Source organism: Pezoporus occidentalis, unplaced genomic scaffold (genome assembly GCF_034315485.1).
Source record: "Pezoporus occidentalis ecotype Australia unplaced genomic scaffold, CSIRO_AGI_Poc_V1 ctg223, whole genome shotgun sequence".
In the NCBI taxonomy this organism is placed as follows: domain Eukaryota; kingdom Metazoa; phylum Chordata; class Aves; order Psittaciformes; family Psittacidae; genus Pezoporus; species Pezoporus occidentalis.
In genome coordinates, this window is record NW_026914106.1 from 800,772 (window position 1) to 818,372 (window position 17,601).

A 17,601-nucleotide genomic window follows, 5' to 3' on the forward strand; every position below is an offset into this window, starting at 1 on the left:
GTAGGTTAAATCTTACCATCTCTGGAGTTCCAAGAGATTATGCTTTTCAGCCTATTAAGATTTACATGTAGAGTGTTACAAGCTGCTTTATGGTTCACATTTCTATGGAGAGCATGAAGCATGGTGTCAAAGTATGAATAGCTGCTGTGGAGTAAGCTAGTAATTTATAGCATGTCAGCTACTCCACAAGCGGCTGCCTGCAGGGATTTTCTCATCTTGCAGGAAGTGTAAGGTTATTCCCCTCTCGCTGAAGCCAGTCAGAGCAGGGACTGTGATGGTCTGGCTGTAGTGGTGCCAGCTTTGGTCTGATGAGAAGCTTCACCTTAGGCTACTCTGAGGTACTTAACTCATGATTGAGTACCACATGCTTCTCACCATCTAGGTCCCAGTCTCTATTTCATTATTATCATCTATTAATGTGGAAGACAAAGTTTGTTTCACAGGATAGGAGCAGGGACAGCAGAACGCTTCTAGATGGGAAGTTTTGTGATGGAAAGCAGAGGATTCCCTTAAGCTTTGTCTGGGTGAATTCTAAGGTGTCTTGGAGTACAGCTGGCAGGGGGACTGCGCCAGCAGCCGTGCTTTTCTGTTTCCACACCAGAGCCTGGGTTGTAGCTTGCTGTGAGCCTCTGGGCAGGATCTGTGTGTGGCTGTCATACAGCAACATCTGTAAACCCGCTGTTTGGAGGAGGCATAGGGGACTCTCTTGTCCGTAAGAGTGAATGCAACATTATGAAAGAATGGAAATCATGTAGCCTGTTTTTACATGTGTGTATTTGTTCTCCCTTTCCTTTTGTTTTAGGAGTACGGCCAACAGCCAAAATCTCAGGAAGGGGAGCTGAAAATCAGTGCCGTATTTTCAGTCAGTGGCAGTCCGCTTGGTAAGGAATAGCCAAGACTTAACTTTATTTAAATCTGTAAAATATGTCACCTTTGCAAATAGCCATGCAGGTTATTCTGGACTTCATTTGCTACGTCTGACCCCAGTAGGAAACAAGAACTAGTTTGTTTTAGAAACAATAAAATTCACAAATTATAAAACAGTTGTATTTGAGGCATAGGAAAATTGACTGGGTTTTAGGGATGTTAAAAGTGTGTTCTCAGTCTTAAGAATAATTGAAACAATCTACACAGAAAACGAGCACAGAGCATGTAATTATGGAGAGTTCATCTGCTATTTAATTCTCCTTTAGACCCTGACAACCCACGTGAAGTCATAAGCTTTGTGCTTGCCCCCTGCACACAAGTGAGTTGTGTTTTAATCCATCTCTAACAGTTACTCTATGTTTTCTCTGTGTGTTTTTTTTCCTTTTAGCTCCACAGCTGTCATCAGGTTTCCAGCCTGCTGTGGCATCCTCTGGCATGAGTAAAATGCTTCCTTCAGTTCCAAGCACAGCTGTTCGGGTTTCCTGTTCTGGCTGTAAAAAAATCCTGCAGAAGGGGCAAACCGCATACCAGAGGAAAGGCTCTACCCAGCTCTTCTGCTCCACACTGTGCCTCACTGGATACACTGTTCCAGCTTCTCGCCCACCAGCTTCTACCAAGAAAACCTGCTCAAGCTGCTCAAAGTAGGAGGGGGCTTTAATTTGTTGTAGTAGTAATTTGAAACTTCTCTGCCAGTGACTGTTTCAAATGAGAGAAACATAAGGAGAAAGTTCAGTTTGTTAAATCTGGCAACAAACAAAACTGTAGATGGGAGATAAGAGATGGAAAGTTGCCCGTTTTGGGGCTGTTCAGCCTGGAGAAGGCTGCGTGGAGACCTCATAGCAGCCTTCCAGTATCTGAAGGGGGCCTATAGGGATGCTGGAGAGGGACTCTTCATTAGAGACTGTAGTGACAGGACAAGGGGTAACGGGTTAAAACTTGAACAGGGGAAGTTTAGGTTGGATGTAAGAAGGAAATTCTTTCCTGTTGTGGTGGTGAGGCACTGGACTGGGTTGCCCAGGGAGGTTGTGAATGCTCCAACCCTGGCAGTGTTCAAGACCAGGTTGGACGAGGCCTTGGGTGATGTGATTTAGTGTAAGATGTCCCTGGCCACACAGGGGGGTTGGAACTAGATGATCTTAGGGTCTTTCCAACCCTAACGATTCTATGATTCTATGACTCAACTCCCTGGTGATTAGAAATTGTGACTTTTTTTGGTCCCTACCCCATTATGATTGGTATTTTCATTGGTAAAGGGGGTTATTCCACCCATCCTGCATTCTAATTTTATTTTTTTTAGTAGAGACTGTAAAACTAGTTCCCTTTTCTCCAATTTCTTTTGAAAAGATTTAGTGACACCGCCTGATGTATTTATAGGCCACTCCTAAGTCCAGGTGCAAAGTGTTTCACAGAATACCTACTTGAGAATTGTATTTCTTATCCATTTTCCTAATAGGCAAAATAAAATGAGGTCAGGTATTAGCTCAGCAAAAAGAAAAGCTTTAAATTAAATGAATCCACCCTCTTCTAGAGAATGTTTAGTCTGCAGAAAAGGACAGCAAGTTGACATGAAGCCAACATTAGTTCTTTATCTGTTTGTTTTTCTTTTTATCCATAGAGACATTCTAAATCCAAAGGATGTAATCACTGCCCAGTTTGACAATACAAACTTCAGTAAGGATTTCTGCAGCCAGTCTTGTCTTTCTACATACGAACTGAAAAGGAAGCCTGTTGTTACTATTCACACTAACAGCATTTCAAGCAAGTGCAGCATGTGCCAGAAGAATGCAGTGGTAATTGCAAACTTCTTTTTCATTTTAATTTCCTTTAGAGCAGGACAACTGGTTACCTCAGAGGTGAGCATACGTATTTTCTTTATCTTTGTTATATATTCTTTCTTTTCTTCCAGATTAGACACGAAGTGAATTACCAGAACGTTGTACACAAGCTCTGCAGTGATGCCTGCTTCTCCAAGTTCCGCTCAGCTAACAACTTGACTATGAACTGCTGTGAGAATTGTGGAGGATACTGCTACAGTGGCTCTGGCCAATGTCACGTACTTCAGATAGAGGGACAGTCAAAGAAGTTCTGCAGTTCAACATGTGTGACAGCGTACAAGCAGGTATATGTTGATAGAACGCTAAAAGTATGTCTTTGATTAGATTTTGAGTGTTCCAGGAAGCACCCGATTTATTAGTTGATCATTTTGGTTACTGTCTAGGTCTAAGATAACTCCTTTTACCATTCACTGCTTAATCTTTGCCCAGACATGTTGCACTGTTTCCCTTACCACTGAACCGACTACCAGAGTATTCCAGTGTGAGAAGACACACTGAGCCCACTCAGCAGCAGTCCACTGTGACTTCTCTCAGCCTTTGAGGTGCTCCCTGGTTGAATATTCTCTACTAAATTGTAGCATTTGAATTAAGTGGAGAGGAAAAGTAATAGTTGATAATTATTATATTCATGTCAGTGATTTATTTCCAGGTTAATAAAGGCACTTAAGTTCCAAAAGAATGACCAATTTTCATGTTTCCACAGAAGTCAGCCAAAATTACACCTTGCACGCTGTGTAAGGCTTTGAGATCATCAGTCGAGATGATCGAGAGTGCAAATAACTTGGGAAAAACTGAACTGTTTTGCTCTGTTAACTGCTTGTCAGCGTATAGAGTAAAGATGGTTACTTCTGCAGGTAAGTTTATCCTTTCACTTCTTTAGAAGCATAATTTCACGTAGTTCACGCCTAAGCTAATTTGTGTTGGAAGTTAAGGCTGACAGTCTTTTCTAGGAGGGTGGGAAGTGGCTTTGATTTTTAAAGGGCGGTGCTGAGATGGGATCTTAAGGACTTTTGACTATAGATAAACGTAACAGTGATGGTACAGCCATTTCAGCTTTGTGTTTAGAGAGTTTAAACATGACAGTAAGCCTTAATCTATTTTCTTCTCTTGCAAGTGCAGCTGGTATGTTTCCCAGCTAGACAAATCCACTCCTGTGAACGTATGCCATACCCCTGCTGTGACTGTTCAGCTTCTTGTTCTCCAGGGTGATCAGCTTAGCTACCTCTGCCTAATGTTGCACTGAGCTGGGCAAACATGTTCTCAGCTGTTTTTCTTGTAAAATGGAAAAATGCTTACTGACATCCTAGGGATACTGGGAGATTAATTAAAGGATCTGGCAAGCAACAGGCACTGCAGCTGCAGTGTAGAAACTTCATCTTGAGCTTCTGTATGTACTTGGCTTGTCATTCAGATTCTGTTCTTGTATGCGCAGCACAAAAGTATCTGCAATACAACCTGATGTTGCATCAATCACTTTTTCTTCTCTGTTTCACCCTCAGGTGTTCAAGTTCAGTGCAACAGCTGTAAAACCTCATCACACCCTCAGTATCATTTGGCTATGTCTGATGGGAGCATACGCAATTTTTGCAGCTACAGTTGTGTAGCAGCTTTTCAGGTATGACATTTAGGATTTCTTCTTAGCTGAATTAACAGACTAATGAATTGATGGTGGAAACACGTGGAATGTTGGGTGAAGTCTTTAATATTGTAAAATGAGCTCTGTTCCTCAATGTGCTTTCCTGCAGAATCTGTTCAACAAGCCTGCAGGAACGAACTCCTCAGTGGTACCTCTGTCACAAGGTCAAGTCATTGTAAGCATTCCCTCAGGGGCGATGGTATCTGCAGGTGGAACCACCTCAACTGTGTCCCCCAGCTCCATGAGCAGTTCAGCTGCAGCTGGTCTACAGAGGCTGGCTGCTCAGTCTCAGCAAGCCACTTTTGCCCGCCCTGTTGTAAAACTCAGGTGTCAGCAGTGTAACAGATTGTTTACAACCAAACCAGAACTGCTTGACTACAAGGTAATGAAAATCAGGGCTTTTCAAGCTCGTATTTCTTAAAAGAAACCCAAGAAATTGTATATGCAATGGCCTGTCAGTACTGCTCTGTCTCTTACTGTGACCTGCTATGAAGGAATTTGGAACTGATCTTGGTATCATTTAATGATTATTAAAATTAATACTGATACTAGCTCTTTGGTCTTAAAAACAAGAAAACCTCTGAAAAACCCAAACCCTATGATAGCCTACCTAGGCAAGCACATTCCTGATTCTTGGTCCCAGAGATGATCCTTCTAATGCAAGGACAGAGCATGTTGTTGAAGGCTTTCTGCAGAAAATTGTGCTGTATTTGTGATAAAGCTAAATGAGGGGGCTTATTTGCTGTCCGTTGTTGATTTCCAAGGGCATGATTATGCTTCTGAGCTTTTATTAACAATTAAACTGTATGATTTGGAATGTGAAACATAGAAACATTAAACCCAAAACATTCTGGCTGTGGTGCAGGGTAAAATGTTCCAGTTCTGTGGGAAGACCTGCTGTGATGAATATAAGAAGAAGAGCAGTGTAATGGCAATGTGTGAATACTGCAAAATTGAGAAGATTATCAAGGAGACGGTGCGATTCTCAGGCGTAGACAAAGCGTTCTGTAGTGAAGGTAAGGAAGGGCAGCACTGTGTCTCACACAAATCAAGTCAGAAGTGTTTTGTCTTAAAATTACTGGTGATAAGAGAAACCTAATCTTTTTAGGTTAGAAAACTGGGAATGTTTTACCTTTAGAAACACCCAACTTTGTCCACACTATATGTTTTAATCTTTCAACATTATTACAGACATAACTAAACACAAGAACTAGAGCTGCTGAGCAAATGTCATTTTGATACTAAAGGATGTTTTTTGGTTTTTTTTTTGCTATTTTCTCTTCCTTTAGGTTGTAAACTGCTCTATAAACATGACTTGGCTAAGCGCTGGGGAAACCACTGTAAAATGTGCAGTTACTGTTTACAGGCTTCCCCTAAACTGGTCCAGAATCTCTTTGGGGGGAAAATGGAGGAATTTTGCTCTGAGGAGTGCATGTCTAAATTCACAGTTTTGTTTTACCAGGTAAGCAATATTCTCACATAGCAACCTCTGGAAAGAAATATGTTAGTAAAAGAACATTTGTACATCAGGAACTATGTGAACTATCTGTAGTTGAGTTCTGTGTCCATGGGAGTATGTTGTATGTATGTGAGAGATGAGTAAATCCTTCTAAACTTTTGAGGACCAGTTTTCTATGTAGAGAAAATGTCATACAGGTTGTGGGAAGATAGATACTGAATGCTGTGTTGCTATATGTTACCCTGCAAAAATGATGCACCCTGACAGATTTCTTCATGCTGTATTTGCTGAGCAGGGTGCAAAGGGGTTTTTATACACTTTGTTGCTCTTCACAAGTGTGTTTAATTTCTCCCTCACTTTTTTCCCTAGATGGCAAAGTGCGATGGTTGTAAGAGACAAGGTAAACTCAGTGAGTCCATGAAATGGCATGGGGAAATCAAGCATTTTTGTAATCTGCTTTGTATTCTGTTGTTCTGTAAGCAGCAAATTGCTTCTGACCCTCCACCCCCAAACAACACAGGTAAAACAGGCTAGGGATACTATTGTCTTTTGGTGTGCATGATAGTGATATGGAAATGTATTTGGAAACTGGATTCAGTGAACTTTTAAAGATGTATCTTTTACTGGGGGGTTGAGAAGAAACGAAAGCACTTTCTTTTCAGACACTTTCATAAAACACAGTTTATGGGTAAAATGTACTGAAACTTGTTGAAGACATAGTCAATACCTACTTGTCTCCTGTACTTGACACCGCATAGCCAGATATGGTAGGATGTTAATGTTCATTCAACAAAAAAAAACAATCAAGTGGTGAAATTAGTAGACTTAATAGTTGTAAATACAGATTTCCATCTCTGCACTTTAAATAGCTGGTTCTGTGTAGCCTGTAGGCATATGAGGAGTTACCACTTCTGTGTCAGTAAGTGTTGATTCTTGAAGTACCAATGCCAAGATTAATGTGTGCAATAGCTGTTTCCTCGCTCGTTATTTTCACAGATAGAATGGGAAGGAGGGTGGGAATGAAACCCACAGGAATAGGAACTATGAGTTTCTGTAGGGAATGAAATGCAAAGGGAAGAAAGGAAGAAAGGCCCATAAGGACAGGAAGAGGAAGCGAAACAAGGGGCAGAAATAGCACTGATCCTAAAGAGGGGCATAATCTCCCACTGAGTGATGGTGACTGCAACAGTAAGGTACCCAACAAGCAATAAAGAATATTAACTGAAAGTTTATAGTGTGTACCAGGCCATATTCAACTCCTCGGCTTTGTGCATATCTGCTGCTTACATTAGTGGGAGCTGTTTTCCGTCAATAAGAGTAGAATTTATAAGTAGCTTTATGCTTCCAAGCCATAACTGTACAATGTGACATTCCTGATCTTGTCAGTACACTTGGCTTTACTAAGGAGAGCAAGATGCTTGCTTCTGCAGAAGGGGGCCTGCAGCCTCAGCTGAGGCAAGTGCAAAACTGGTCTCCAGGCATCTCTCTGTCCTGGGGACTTCCAGGGTGATGGAGTGCCTCAGAACAGTATTGTTGGATGAAGTGTGGTGATGTGTTAATGAATGGTGCTTTCAAATGGAAAGAACCTAAGAATTCCTGTGAGAGGCTCATAAAATTCACCTCATTCATTATTTGTCAGGATCTCAGCTGTCTCCTGTACTACTTACGTTCTGTACCAAGCACAGTGAGGCATCCGGTCCTTTTATCTCCTGAGTGCTTCTCTAGTACACATAGTATTAGAAAGAGAAAGCCACTTTCATCCTATGGTGAACTTCTGAAATGTTCCAGTGACTGGACACAGCTAAAGTTTGCTTGTGGAGCCAGCTCCTATTTACACTGAAACGCAGCAGTTTGGCACCTGCATTCCCTTCTCATGCAGCAGGCTTTTTCATTTGGAGATAAATCTGGAGGGTAGATGTTGTTTCAGAAATGCTCTTTTATGAATTACTGCTTATTTTAGTTTTCTTATGTTCATTCTGTCCAGCAAACCTTTCTATGGCACCAGCTTCCTCATCAGGCCCTCCTTTGAGAAAGGACTCAACTCCTGTCATAGCACATGTGGTGTCCCTTGCAAGCACCCCTGCTGCCCAGCCTACAGTTAACTCCAACAATGTTTTACAGGGTAAGACTGCTGCACATACCTGCATTTTTAAATCTCTACTCTTGAACATTGATATTTGCTCAAGGACCTTTTCTAGCTGAGGACAAGAGCCACTTCTTCATTGTGCTTCACATCACTGCAGACGGTTGAAGTTTTGTCTTTCCTTACCTAAATAATGACTTACGTTTATGTACATACACCAGGGAATGAGGTTTAGTGGGAGTTCTTTTTCTTGACCTTGGCAGAGTATGGGTTATGGTCCTCGATGTTCACAGGCTATTGTATGTTTTTTTTCCTTCACAGGTGCAGTCCCTACTGTGACAGCAAAAATAATAGGAGATGTAAGTTTTAGGAGAGCCTCTTTTTCTCACTTTCGCCCAGATTGTATCAATAACAAGTAAAGTATCCAAGAATTTCACACTGACATTTTGTAACTGCTTTTCCTGGTTATGACTGGAATTTAAAAGGCATTGAGCTTGCAGGTGTGCTTTTGAACTAATGGATAGAACTTGTACAGTATAAAAGTCTTTCTGTGTCTCCTGACAGCCTGGTTAGAAGTTTTAAGACAAAGCTTGTCAAACTGTAGCTCTTGAGATGCCTGTAGTTCTCAAGCAATTCATGTGTGGCTTCTGTACTCGTGGCCACCTTCAGTGCCCAGAAATGGGATGTGATGTCAAGAGGAATAGGGCAGGAGGAAGGGGACCAGCATAGGCTGCTGGGGCTTGAAATACATCATTAGCAAGCTGGGTTTGCAATGGTTTTTAAATGATCATTTTTATCACCAAGGGGAGTTTTAGATTGCTCAATCTCCCATAGTAGAGAGCAAATACAAATCTTACGATATCCATCAAACCAATATTGACTCTGTCCTCATGTATTTTTCCAAACAGGCCAGTACTCAGACAGATGCCCTAAAGCTGCCATCATCACAACCACCTCGGCTTCTCAAAAACAAAGCATTGTTGTGCAAGCCAATCACACAGACTAAGGCCACCTCATGCAAACCCCACACACAGAACAAAGAATGCCAGACAGGTATGTATCTAATCTACCTGTTTTATAGAAGTCTGTATTGCAGTTGAGAGAGCAATGTGTGATTTACGTAACAGAGAGAGAGTATTTAAAACTGTATTTTAAAACCTTAAACTGTTTTCAGTTTGTTGTATGGTATTTTCCAAGTAGCAGTTACAAGACATTTCCTATTCATTGAAATCCATGAAGGTTCATGTGTGATGAGTCTTCTGCACACTCTGGAGTGTACCTAGTGGTCATATCTTTAAGCAATTTTTGTTTTGTTCTATTTTTGGTATAACAGAAGAAGAAGTTGTTCAACCCCAGATCATTGTGGTACCTGTCCCTGTGCCAGTGTTTGTGCCAGTGCCCCTTCACCTCTACACTCAGTACACACCAGTTCCACTTGGGATGCCAGTACCTGTAAGTTATACTTCAGTTCACTAGAGAAGTTGTTACAGTCTTGTTCCTGAACAGGACAGAGCAGTGTCATTGGGTTTTGAGGCTAGTCATGCAAGTGGTATTTGAAGTCCTTGAAACCATTTTCTTTCTTTATCACATCGCATTTGATTGATCATCATTATACAGAACTACCAGTTTGTAGGGTTATTGCAGAAATGAAACAAGTTGTCCAGTCTGGAATGATTTTAAAGTTAAATCCAGTAGTCTTAAAATATGTATAAGATTAAATGAGACGAACCTTCCTTGTGTATTTGCTGTTTCCCTTCACCCCCAAACAAGCTGTCTAATCAGTCTAATCTATCAATCTAATGTTTTCCACGTGTTCCATAGGTACCAGTTCCCATGCTCTTCCCAACTACCCTGGATAATGCTGATAAGATCATTGAAACTATTCAGGATATAAAGGAAAAGATTCCCACAAACCCATTTGAAGCTGACCTCCTTCAGATGGCAGAAATGATTGCAGAAGATGAGGAGAAAGAAAAAACACACTCTCATGGTGGTATGTGATGTTTTTAAAAGGTGCTGGCTATAGTTGCACCTTCCTGAAGCTTTTGTAATTTCACAAAGGTTTATCAGCCAACATTCAGTAGTGATACTTCTGTTGACAGTAACAGGTTGCTAGAGGTATTACCATCGTGCATTAGGAGGAGTCAAAATCAAGAAGACAAAGCATCTGCATTAAGAGAATATTTTCGTATCAGGCTTCTTATGGTTGATTCTTGGAGGGTGTTGCAGGTTAGACTGTGTTGAACAGTGGTTATCCCATTTAATAAATGTGGAACAAGCTGAAAAATAAACGAAATATCTTGTCTAAAATGGCTCAAATAACAAACATGGAGGGATAGAAATGTTTGGAAAAGCAAGTATAGGTTAGTTCTGCATTCCTGTTTCTCCCATAACAGCATGACCAAGGTAGAAAGCTGTTAAGAGAACTGTAGTGGAGAAGGGGACACATCACGTGTGTTAGTGTTATGACCTAATACATAGATTTTTGGTGTTCAAAGTATTTTGTATTAGTTGTGTAAGCTGTCAGTCATTTGTAGATACAGGTTTTCTTCTTTTTCCAAAGGATCTCAGACGTCTGAGCATGAGCTCTTCCTCGACCCCAAGATATTTGAGAAAGGTCAGTAGGATTTTTTTTGTAAATGGATTTTGATCCTGCAGTCTCTTTTCTTACAAACTCCTCTTTTTGTCTGCCCTTACCCATGAAATATCTGATTGTTGTCATTACAGACCAAGGTAGCACTTACAGTGGAGATCTAGAATCAGAAGCGGTGTCCACTCCACACAGCTGGGAGGATGAGTTGAATCACTATGCCTTACGATCAAATGCCCTGCCAGAACCAGATCCAGAACTGAAGCAGTTCTCCAAAGGTGATGTGGAACAGGACCTGGAGGCTGATTTTCCATCAGGTCAGTATAATGTGAATAAAAATGCATTGTTGTATAAAAGTACACAGATTTTCTGAGTAAGCATTGTACCAGCAGCCTGCTTGTGAAGGATTTGAGTTTTCATGTAGTAAAACTGGATATTTAAAGCTGCAGTAATATATCAGCCCTGCTAAAAATTACTGGATTTAAAATACTACTGTTGTCTTTAAAGATAGTGTTCTACAGAACCTCTGACAGGAGTAGCAGGTAGCCTTGCTTGACTTCTTTGAATTTATCCCTTCTGTGTCCCTAGATATAATCGTAGAATGGTTTGGTTGGAAGGGACCTTAAAGCTCACCCAGTTCCAGCCTCTGCCATGGGCAGGGACCCCTTCCACTAGAGCAGCTTGCTCCAAGCCCCTGTGTCCAACCTGACCTTGAACACCGCCAGGGATGGGGCAGCCACAGCTTCTCTGGGCACCCTGTGCCAGCGCCTCAGCACCCTCCCAGGGAAGAGCTTCTGCCTCAGAGCTCATCTCAGTCTCCCCTCTGGCAGGTTAAATGTAATCTGAGAGCTGCATAAGAATGTTTGCCTGAACGAGTACACCTGCTGAGGAGGCCTTTTCCCTTTTCTGTGAATTTACTATATACTGAAGGTACATGGGTTGTGTAGCTGTTCAGAGGTAAATCACTATTTGAACATACAGGTGTGATTGTCAGCTGTAAAGTACTCCATAGTATTTACATGATACTTCTACCTGGGCTGTTAAATCGTACAATTAAACTCTTAATGGTGTTGATTTGACTTCAGACTCATTTGACCCTCTCAGTAAAGGACTGGGTTTGCATTCACGTTCACGAGCAAGACGGAGACACAGAGATGGCTTCCCACAGCCAAAAAGACGGGTAAGAAAGTACTTCTGGAACACAGGTTCCTTCCATTTGAAGTAATATCATCATGTGTATGCCTATTCTCAAAAGTAAATAAATACTGCTCCAGGGTGAAAATGAGAATTTGATTTAACTATGCTGTATATTTTTTCTTGTTCTGCTATATAAGATTTTCTCCCTCCCCACAGCTAGGTAGAATAAGTGCTCTTTTTAGTGCAGAACATTTTTTATATCTTTCAAAAAATTCCAAAAGTGATGTCTTTTAAGTGCAGTCATAACCTACAGGAAAGACTCAATTTTTGCTTGTGTAGCTAGAGCAGAACAGATTTCTGTGCATATTTATCACAGTGAGAATTATATTTTATTGCACCTTCTCTGTCAAACGTGGGTAATATTTGTCCACATAGTAAAAATGCACACATATCAGTTCAGATTCTGTCATGAGAGTAGGATTTTGTTATCCTGTCAGTATAACAGCCTTTTGATATGAGATCAAGTTAAGCATCCATAGACAAAGTGCTTACTAAATGTTGATTTGTTCTGGCCTTTGCCTGTAGGGTCGGAAGAAGTCTGTTGTTTCTGTAGAGCCCCGGAATCTGATGCAGGGCTCCTATGCAGGATGCTCGGTTTCTGGGATGACCTTAAAGTATATGTATGGGGTAAATGCCTGGAAAAACTGGGTCCAATGGAAAAATGCACAGGAGGAACAAGGGGACCTGAAGTTTTCAGGTAAATTCTCTCTCCATGGAAACAAATACTTAGCTGAAGAGCACTTGGCATGGAACGTTGCTCAAATAGCAGTTGGGGTTAGGTATTACTGAGCTTTAAAGTATCCATGGGTGGAGGAAAGATTTTATGGAATACTGTCTTATGTCTTCTCATGCATTTAAAAAACATGGCTATTACATTCTTAATTGATCTGTTATCTATTGTAACAGGCTCTAAAATACCAGATTCCTTTTCAGTATTAGAAATGTTACTCTTTTAACCTCCACTTCATGTTCATTTGAATGTAGTAATTCTTCAGTTGTAGAAGGGCTGCTCTAGGCAGCTGCAGAGCTCTAGTCAGTTATTACCAGGCCATAGTTCTAAGTTGACAACACCAACTTGGCTCCATCTTTTCCTCTGTAGCTAACACATGCACAAAGTATTTGTTTGTCAGCAGAACAGTTTGCTGTAAGAAAATTGTGTGCTGCAACATGAAAAACAGCTTGTTTCTGGGCTTTACAACTGGAAAGAAACTTTCCAAAGTCCACCTAGTCTGTGCTGCAACCTGGCTGAAACTAACTTTAAAAGGCACAACTTGTTCTTGCGTCTCAGGAGGGTGATAGATGATAATGGCAATATAAATGTCACTTTGTTTTTTCTTTCTGCTTACGAATTACTTTTTTCCTTACACAAGCCAGCAGTCCTGGGGCTTGGCAGTGTCCAAGTCCTCTATTCCCCAGTCTCAGATCTGTCTTACGTGTTTGCCCTGTGAGTTTTGTGGGCACATTTTTCAGAGTCTAGCAGAGAATTTCAGTGAGGAATATAATGGAGCTTCTTGAGGGTGGTGGGGAATAGAGCAAACCATATTAAATACCTCTGCAATGTGAAGGACTGACTGTGGCAGGGCTTATATAAGAAAGATCCCAGAGGGAAAAATTCGAGTTAGAACGAGATCTGCTTTTTGCTCTTACATGGAATTTGTGTTGTCATTACATGAGAACAGCTGGGTTTTGTTTCCCAGAAGAAGAGTAATCACATGAGTTACTGTGTTTTCTTCTTGTGGCTAAGGAAGCAAATAGTAACAGTCAGTTCCAGGAAACTCTGTCCATCACATCCCCTCCCAGCAAGGTTCCCTTGTTAGTCCCAAGCCGGCACTTCTGTAAGTTGTGGAGTGCCCAAACCTGGTAATTTCCTTGCAGATCCTTTGGTCAGTTCCCTGGTTGCTCTGCTTCTCTTGCCAAATCCCACGCATGTCCCATTAAATTCTTCGTTCCATCTCCCTGCACTTAACTCATGTCCAGAACTATTAGGAAATACTCAAGATCTTGCTCTCACTCAGGATTCCCCTGAGTCCAGCTGCGGAGGTGAAACCTACTTATTAACCCTCCGCTGCCAGCCTCATGTGCATGCAGTCATTGCCACGCTGCGTCTTTGGGTTTAGCACACTGCCTGACTTCAGCTTTAAATACCTGCAGCCTTGTAAGTCACTTGTAGTGTTTGTGCTGGTTGCACATGCAGGTGGTTTGGCTTTTATTGGCCAAATCCTCATTAAGTTGTTAACCCGCAGATAGGAAATAGTTCACAAGTTTACTCATACAAGGTACAAGATAGGAGATTTAATAGTTCTATACTATAGAAGATTTAATAGTTCCTACAACAAATAATAAGAAATGTGTGAAGATTTAACCTTTGAATTAAGTTAATTTTTCTAACCACTTTCTTGGCCACAGTTCGCCCTGTGAAGCTCAAGGAGGACATTCTCTCATGCACTTTTGCTGAGCTGAGTTTTGGCTTGTGCCAGTTTATTCAAGAGGTGCGGAGACCAAATGGAGAAAAATATGATCCTGACAGCATCTTATACTTGTGCCTTGGAATTCAGCAGGTAACTCAATTAGGGTATTGCTGGGAACATGCAGAACTTGCCCTGGTTATTTATGCTTTATATTCATAGTCCCATGTAGCTGCTTGTTTTTTGTAGAGGAGGCAAGAATGTATCGTTTTTGTGCTTTATTCTTGTCTTAATCCCACGTTGGACTAATTTTTCTGGACCTTTTTATGTTCAAAATGAACAGGCTTCTTCTATACTTGGGAGGAATGTGGCATGGAGGGCAAGGTGTTTCTACCTAGGCACAAATCTTTAGACTTGGTATCTTTTTGATCGTTTTTCATGTATAGGAAAGATTTGCTCCTCAGAAATACTTGCTTTATGATGGAATGTTAGATCTCAAAGAGTTGCTCTCTAACATGCAAGGAAGAGGTTACTCAGCAAAGACTGAGCTCCTTCAGTGGCCAGACAGGTACCTGCTGTGTTGACAAAATAAAGAAAAAGTACAATGGGAATAAGTGCACTGAAATTAATGAATGCTGAAGGTCATCTGCTAAGTCCTTACTGCCTGCCTTGAAACAGTTGCAGGACAAACCTAGTATAATATTAACTTCTGTTAAAAACTCAGTATTCAGTAGTTTTCTGTTAGTGGCTTTGTTTTTAAAATAGTCTGCCTGTTCCTTTCCTTGAACACTTATTTGGAAATGAGAACTCAAAAGCTACTTCTGCTGTAAAACCTATCGTTTGACTAGGCATTAATAAGGTCTGGGAGGATCAGCAGTGTTTTTGTGTTCCAGTTTTGATGTATTTATTGATACAAACTCCTGACTTGTAGAAAACTTCTTTTAAATGCTGCCTGACAAGAGTTTAAGGGGCTTTGTCTTGATGCTGTAAGTTGAGCTGTTTCAGCAGCCTAGCGCTCTGCCTGTGTCTGTTGTCAGGAGGTGGTAGCATGTGAAGCTCTTTTCAACACATAAATACTCAGTAACTCTTCTGGGTTTTCTAGACAGACTTTTTTCAAGAGTATTTAACAGAGGGTGATGATTTTTCAGAATAGAGCTCTAGAGCTTGGAATATTAGCAATAATTCTTGCTCAGATCTCTCATTTCATACTGGGGAGGTCCCTGTCCCTGTAGAAAGTTTGAGTTGATATCTCACTGAAGACTTCAGTAAAGGTTTTTGGACCATGAGACATTGGGACATAAGAAAGGAAAAGACTCTGATGTCCTGTATCTTCTCTGCAATGTTATATATAATCGCAAACTGTATGTCTTCCTTTTTTTCTCTTGTAGTACCTGTTTGAGAATGGTAGAATAGATAACATTTTTACCGAGCCCTATTCCAGGTTTATGATTGAACTTACAAAACTTTTGAAAATCTGGGAACCTACAATTCTTCCAAATGGTAGGACAATTATTTTGTTTTGTGTAGCTGCATGACAAAGCCTTATGATAAACTAATATTTTCTCAGTGCCATGAAGCAGCATTCACCATAGTCTCCTCTTCGTCCACCATGTACTTGTTTGTGGTAGACTAGCATCATGGATTTCATGTCTGTCTCTACCAGTCATGGACCACACTTAACTGTATCTCTGCCTTTGATCAATCTCTCAACTCCATTGAAAGAAAAGCTTTCCATTCTGGTAGTCAACATGCTAGTTCTTCTCTTCCCTCAAGTTTTATGGTCCATGCAGTTTATCAAGTTGGACACCAGCTCTATTAGTATGTAAGATCTTTTTTCAGAGTACCAGTGAAACTTGAGTGATGTTGGCAATTCCATACGTGTATCCATTTAGAAAATGAACTTTTTCTTTAGTACAGAAATAATCCAGTTACTCACAGAGTGCTGCATACAGTGCTGGGACTTGGGATTTTTTCAGTACAAATGTCTTCTAACCCCCCATATGTCCTTTTCCTAACTGACTTACGATAATCACAATGGTCTATTTGTATATAAAGATGGTACAATTTAAAGTCATGCTCCACATCTTAGGAATTATACATTTTTGCAGTTGGCTGACTGTGATTTAATACAGTGAAAGCAGAACTTAGTGAGATTCTGCTGGTGTCTGCAATCTTCCTTTATAGCCTTATCTCCATTCTTCAGGTATTGGAAGTTCATGCGGTTCTCCATGCTCCCTCTTATGTTTGTGCATGCAGTGTTCTTGGGTTTATTGGTATTAACAATTGTTTATGATAGCTCTGAATTTGCAGTTCATTAAGGTAGAAGATTAGCTGAAAGAGGACTTACATGCATCTCTGGCAAAATCTGCCTCCTCAATTGTACTCATTTCTGCCTTCCCACCCTGCTCATATATGATGTTTCCATTGCTTTGGGAAAAAGCCTGAAAATCTTCTAGATTAGACACAGCCTGTAAAAGCTGTTCATTTATAACTGAATGTAGGGACAGCCTAAAACTGCATAAATAACACTCTTCTTTTTTCTTTGCCCACTGTTTCTAGGTTATATGTTCTCAAGAATTGAAGAGGAACACTTGTGGGAATGTAAACAGCTGGGTGCATATTCCCCTATTGTCTTATTGAACACGCTTCTGTTCTTCAACACCAAATACTTCCAGTTAAAGAATGTCAGTGAGCACCTGAAACTGTCCTTTGCCCATGTTATGAGGCGCACCCGAACTCTGAAGTATAATACTAAGATGACATATTTACGTTTTTTCCCACCCTTTCAAAAACAAGAGGTAGAATCAGGTGGGTGCCTCTGTTTTGGCAATTATATTTGCATTGTCTGTTCCTTTTTTTTTTTAAGGTGCTGTTTTTCACTGAACTTCTGTGATGCCCTTTTTGTGTATCCAGATAAATTATCTGTAGGCAAAAGGAAACGCAGTGAAGATGAGGAGATTCCAGCAGCAGTGGAAATGGCTGAAAATTCGGATAATCCCCTGCGATGTCCAGTCCGACTTTATGAATTTTACTTATCAAAATGGTAAGTGACACAACCTGATTTTTGATCTGTGTATAGATTAGAACAGGCATTTGGGCAAAGGTCCCACTCAGAACTTTTGTGCCTGTGCTGTGGGTTCCTCTCTGCAGTTCCTGGTCTCTCAGTGTGAATGGAATCATGGTGATAGCACTTCCAGCATCAGCACTGCTGTTAGACTCAGGAGTATTTGTTACTGGTATTGAGTCAAGAGTAGAGTTAGAGAGGGATGTGTTCTTTAAATGCCTCTTTACCCATCCACTGGGTATAAATGTAAATGGAGGGCATTACTACAGTGACCGTGGCATTCTTACATCCTTTAATTCCCATACAGGATCCTTCTTTTGAGATGATTCTAACTAATATCCTGCCATCATGTGAAAGAGGGTAGGAAAAGTGTGAATTAGGTAAAACTGCTGATTGATAGCTTTT

The 17,601-nt window shown here is 40.8% G+C and overlaps 1 protein-coding gene across 11 annotated transcripts in view; it reads left to right on the forward strand.

Annotated features, from left to right (window-relative positions):
• ZMYM4 (zinc finger MYM-type containing 4) overlaps positions 1 to 17,601 on the forward strand; it is a 36,446-nt gene that overhangs the window by 16,040 nt on the left and 2,805 nt on the right. For 8 of the 11 annotated variants that reach the window (XM_062620715.1, XM_062620709.1, XM_062620714.1 and 5 more), the window contains 23 exons: positions 803 to 881; positions 1,316 to 1,568; positions 2,543 to 2,717; positions 2,834 to 3,046; positions 3,466 to 3,616; positions 4,262 to 4,377; positions 4,508 to 4,780; positions 5,264 to 5,414; positions 5,688 to 5,860; positions 6,227 to 6,377; positions 7,842 to 7,979; positions 8,262 to 8,299; positions 8,849 to 8,993; positions 9,274 to 9,392; positions 9,762 to 9,933; positions 10,504 to 10,557; positions 10,668 to 10,847; positions 11,616 to 11,710; positions 12,253 to 12,424; positions 14,134 to 14,285; positions 15,521 to 15,632; positions 16,692 to 16,940; positions 17,046 to 17,175. In XM_062620715.1, the coding sequence (XP_062476699.1) occupies positions 803 to 881; positions 1,316 to 1,568; positions 2,543 to 2,717; positions 2,834 to 3,046; positions 3,466 to 3,616; positions 4,262 to 4,377; positions 4,508 to 4,780; positions 5,264 to 5,414; positions 5,688 to 5,860; positions 6,227 to 6,377; positions 7,842 to 7,979; positions 8,262 to 8,299; positions 8,849 to 8,993; positions 9,274 to 9,392; positions 9,762 to 9,933; positions 10,504 to 10,557; positions 10,668 to 10,847; positions 11,616 to 11,710; positions 12,253 to 12,424; positions 14,134 to 14,285; positions 15,521 to 15,632; positions 16,692 to 16,940; positions 17,046 to 17,175 (3,491 nt within the window). Of the gene's footprint in view, positions 1 to 802; positions 882 to 1,315; positions 1,569 to 2,542; positions 2,718 to 2,833; positions 3,047 to 3,465; positions 3,617 to 4,255; positions 4,378 to 4,507; positions 4,781 to 5,263; positions 5,415 to 5,687; positions 5,861 to 6,226; positions 6,378 to 7,841; positions 7,980 to 8,261; positions 8,300 to 8,848; positions 8,994 to 9,273; positions 9,393 to 9,761; positions 9,934 to 10,503; positions 10,558 to 10,667; positions 10,848 to 11,615; positions 11,711 to 12,252; positions 12,425 to 14,133; positions 14,286 to 15,520; positions 15,633 to 16,691; positions 16,941 to 17,045; positions 17,176 to 17,601 lie in introns of those variants that run through there. The other 3 variants (XM_062620711.1, XM_062620712.1, XM_062620716.1) reach the window with 3 other exon arrangements.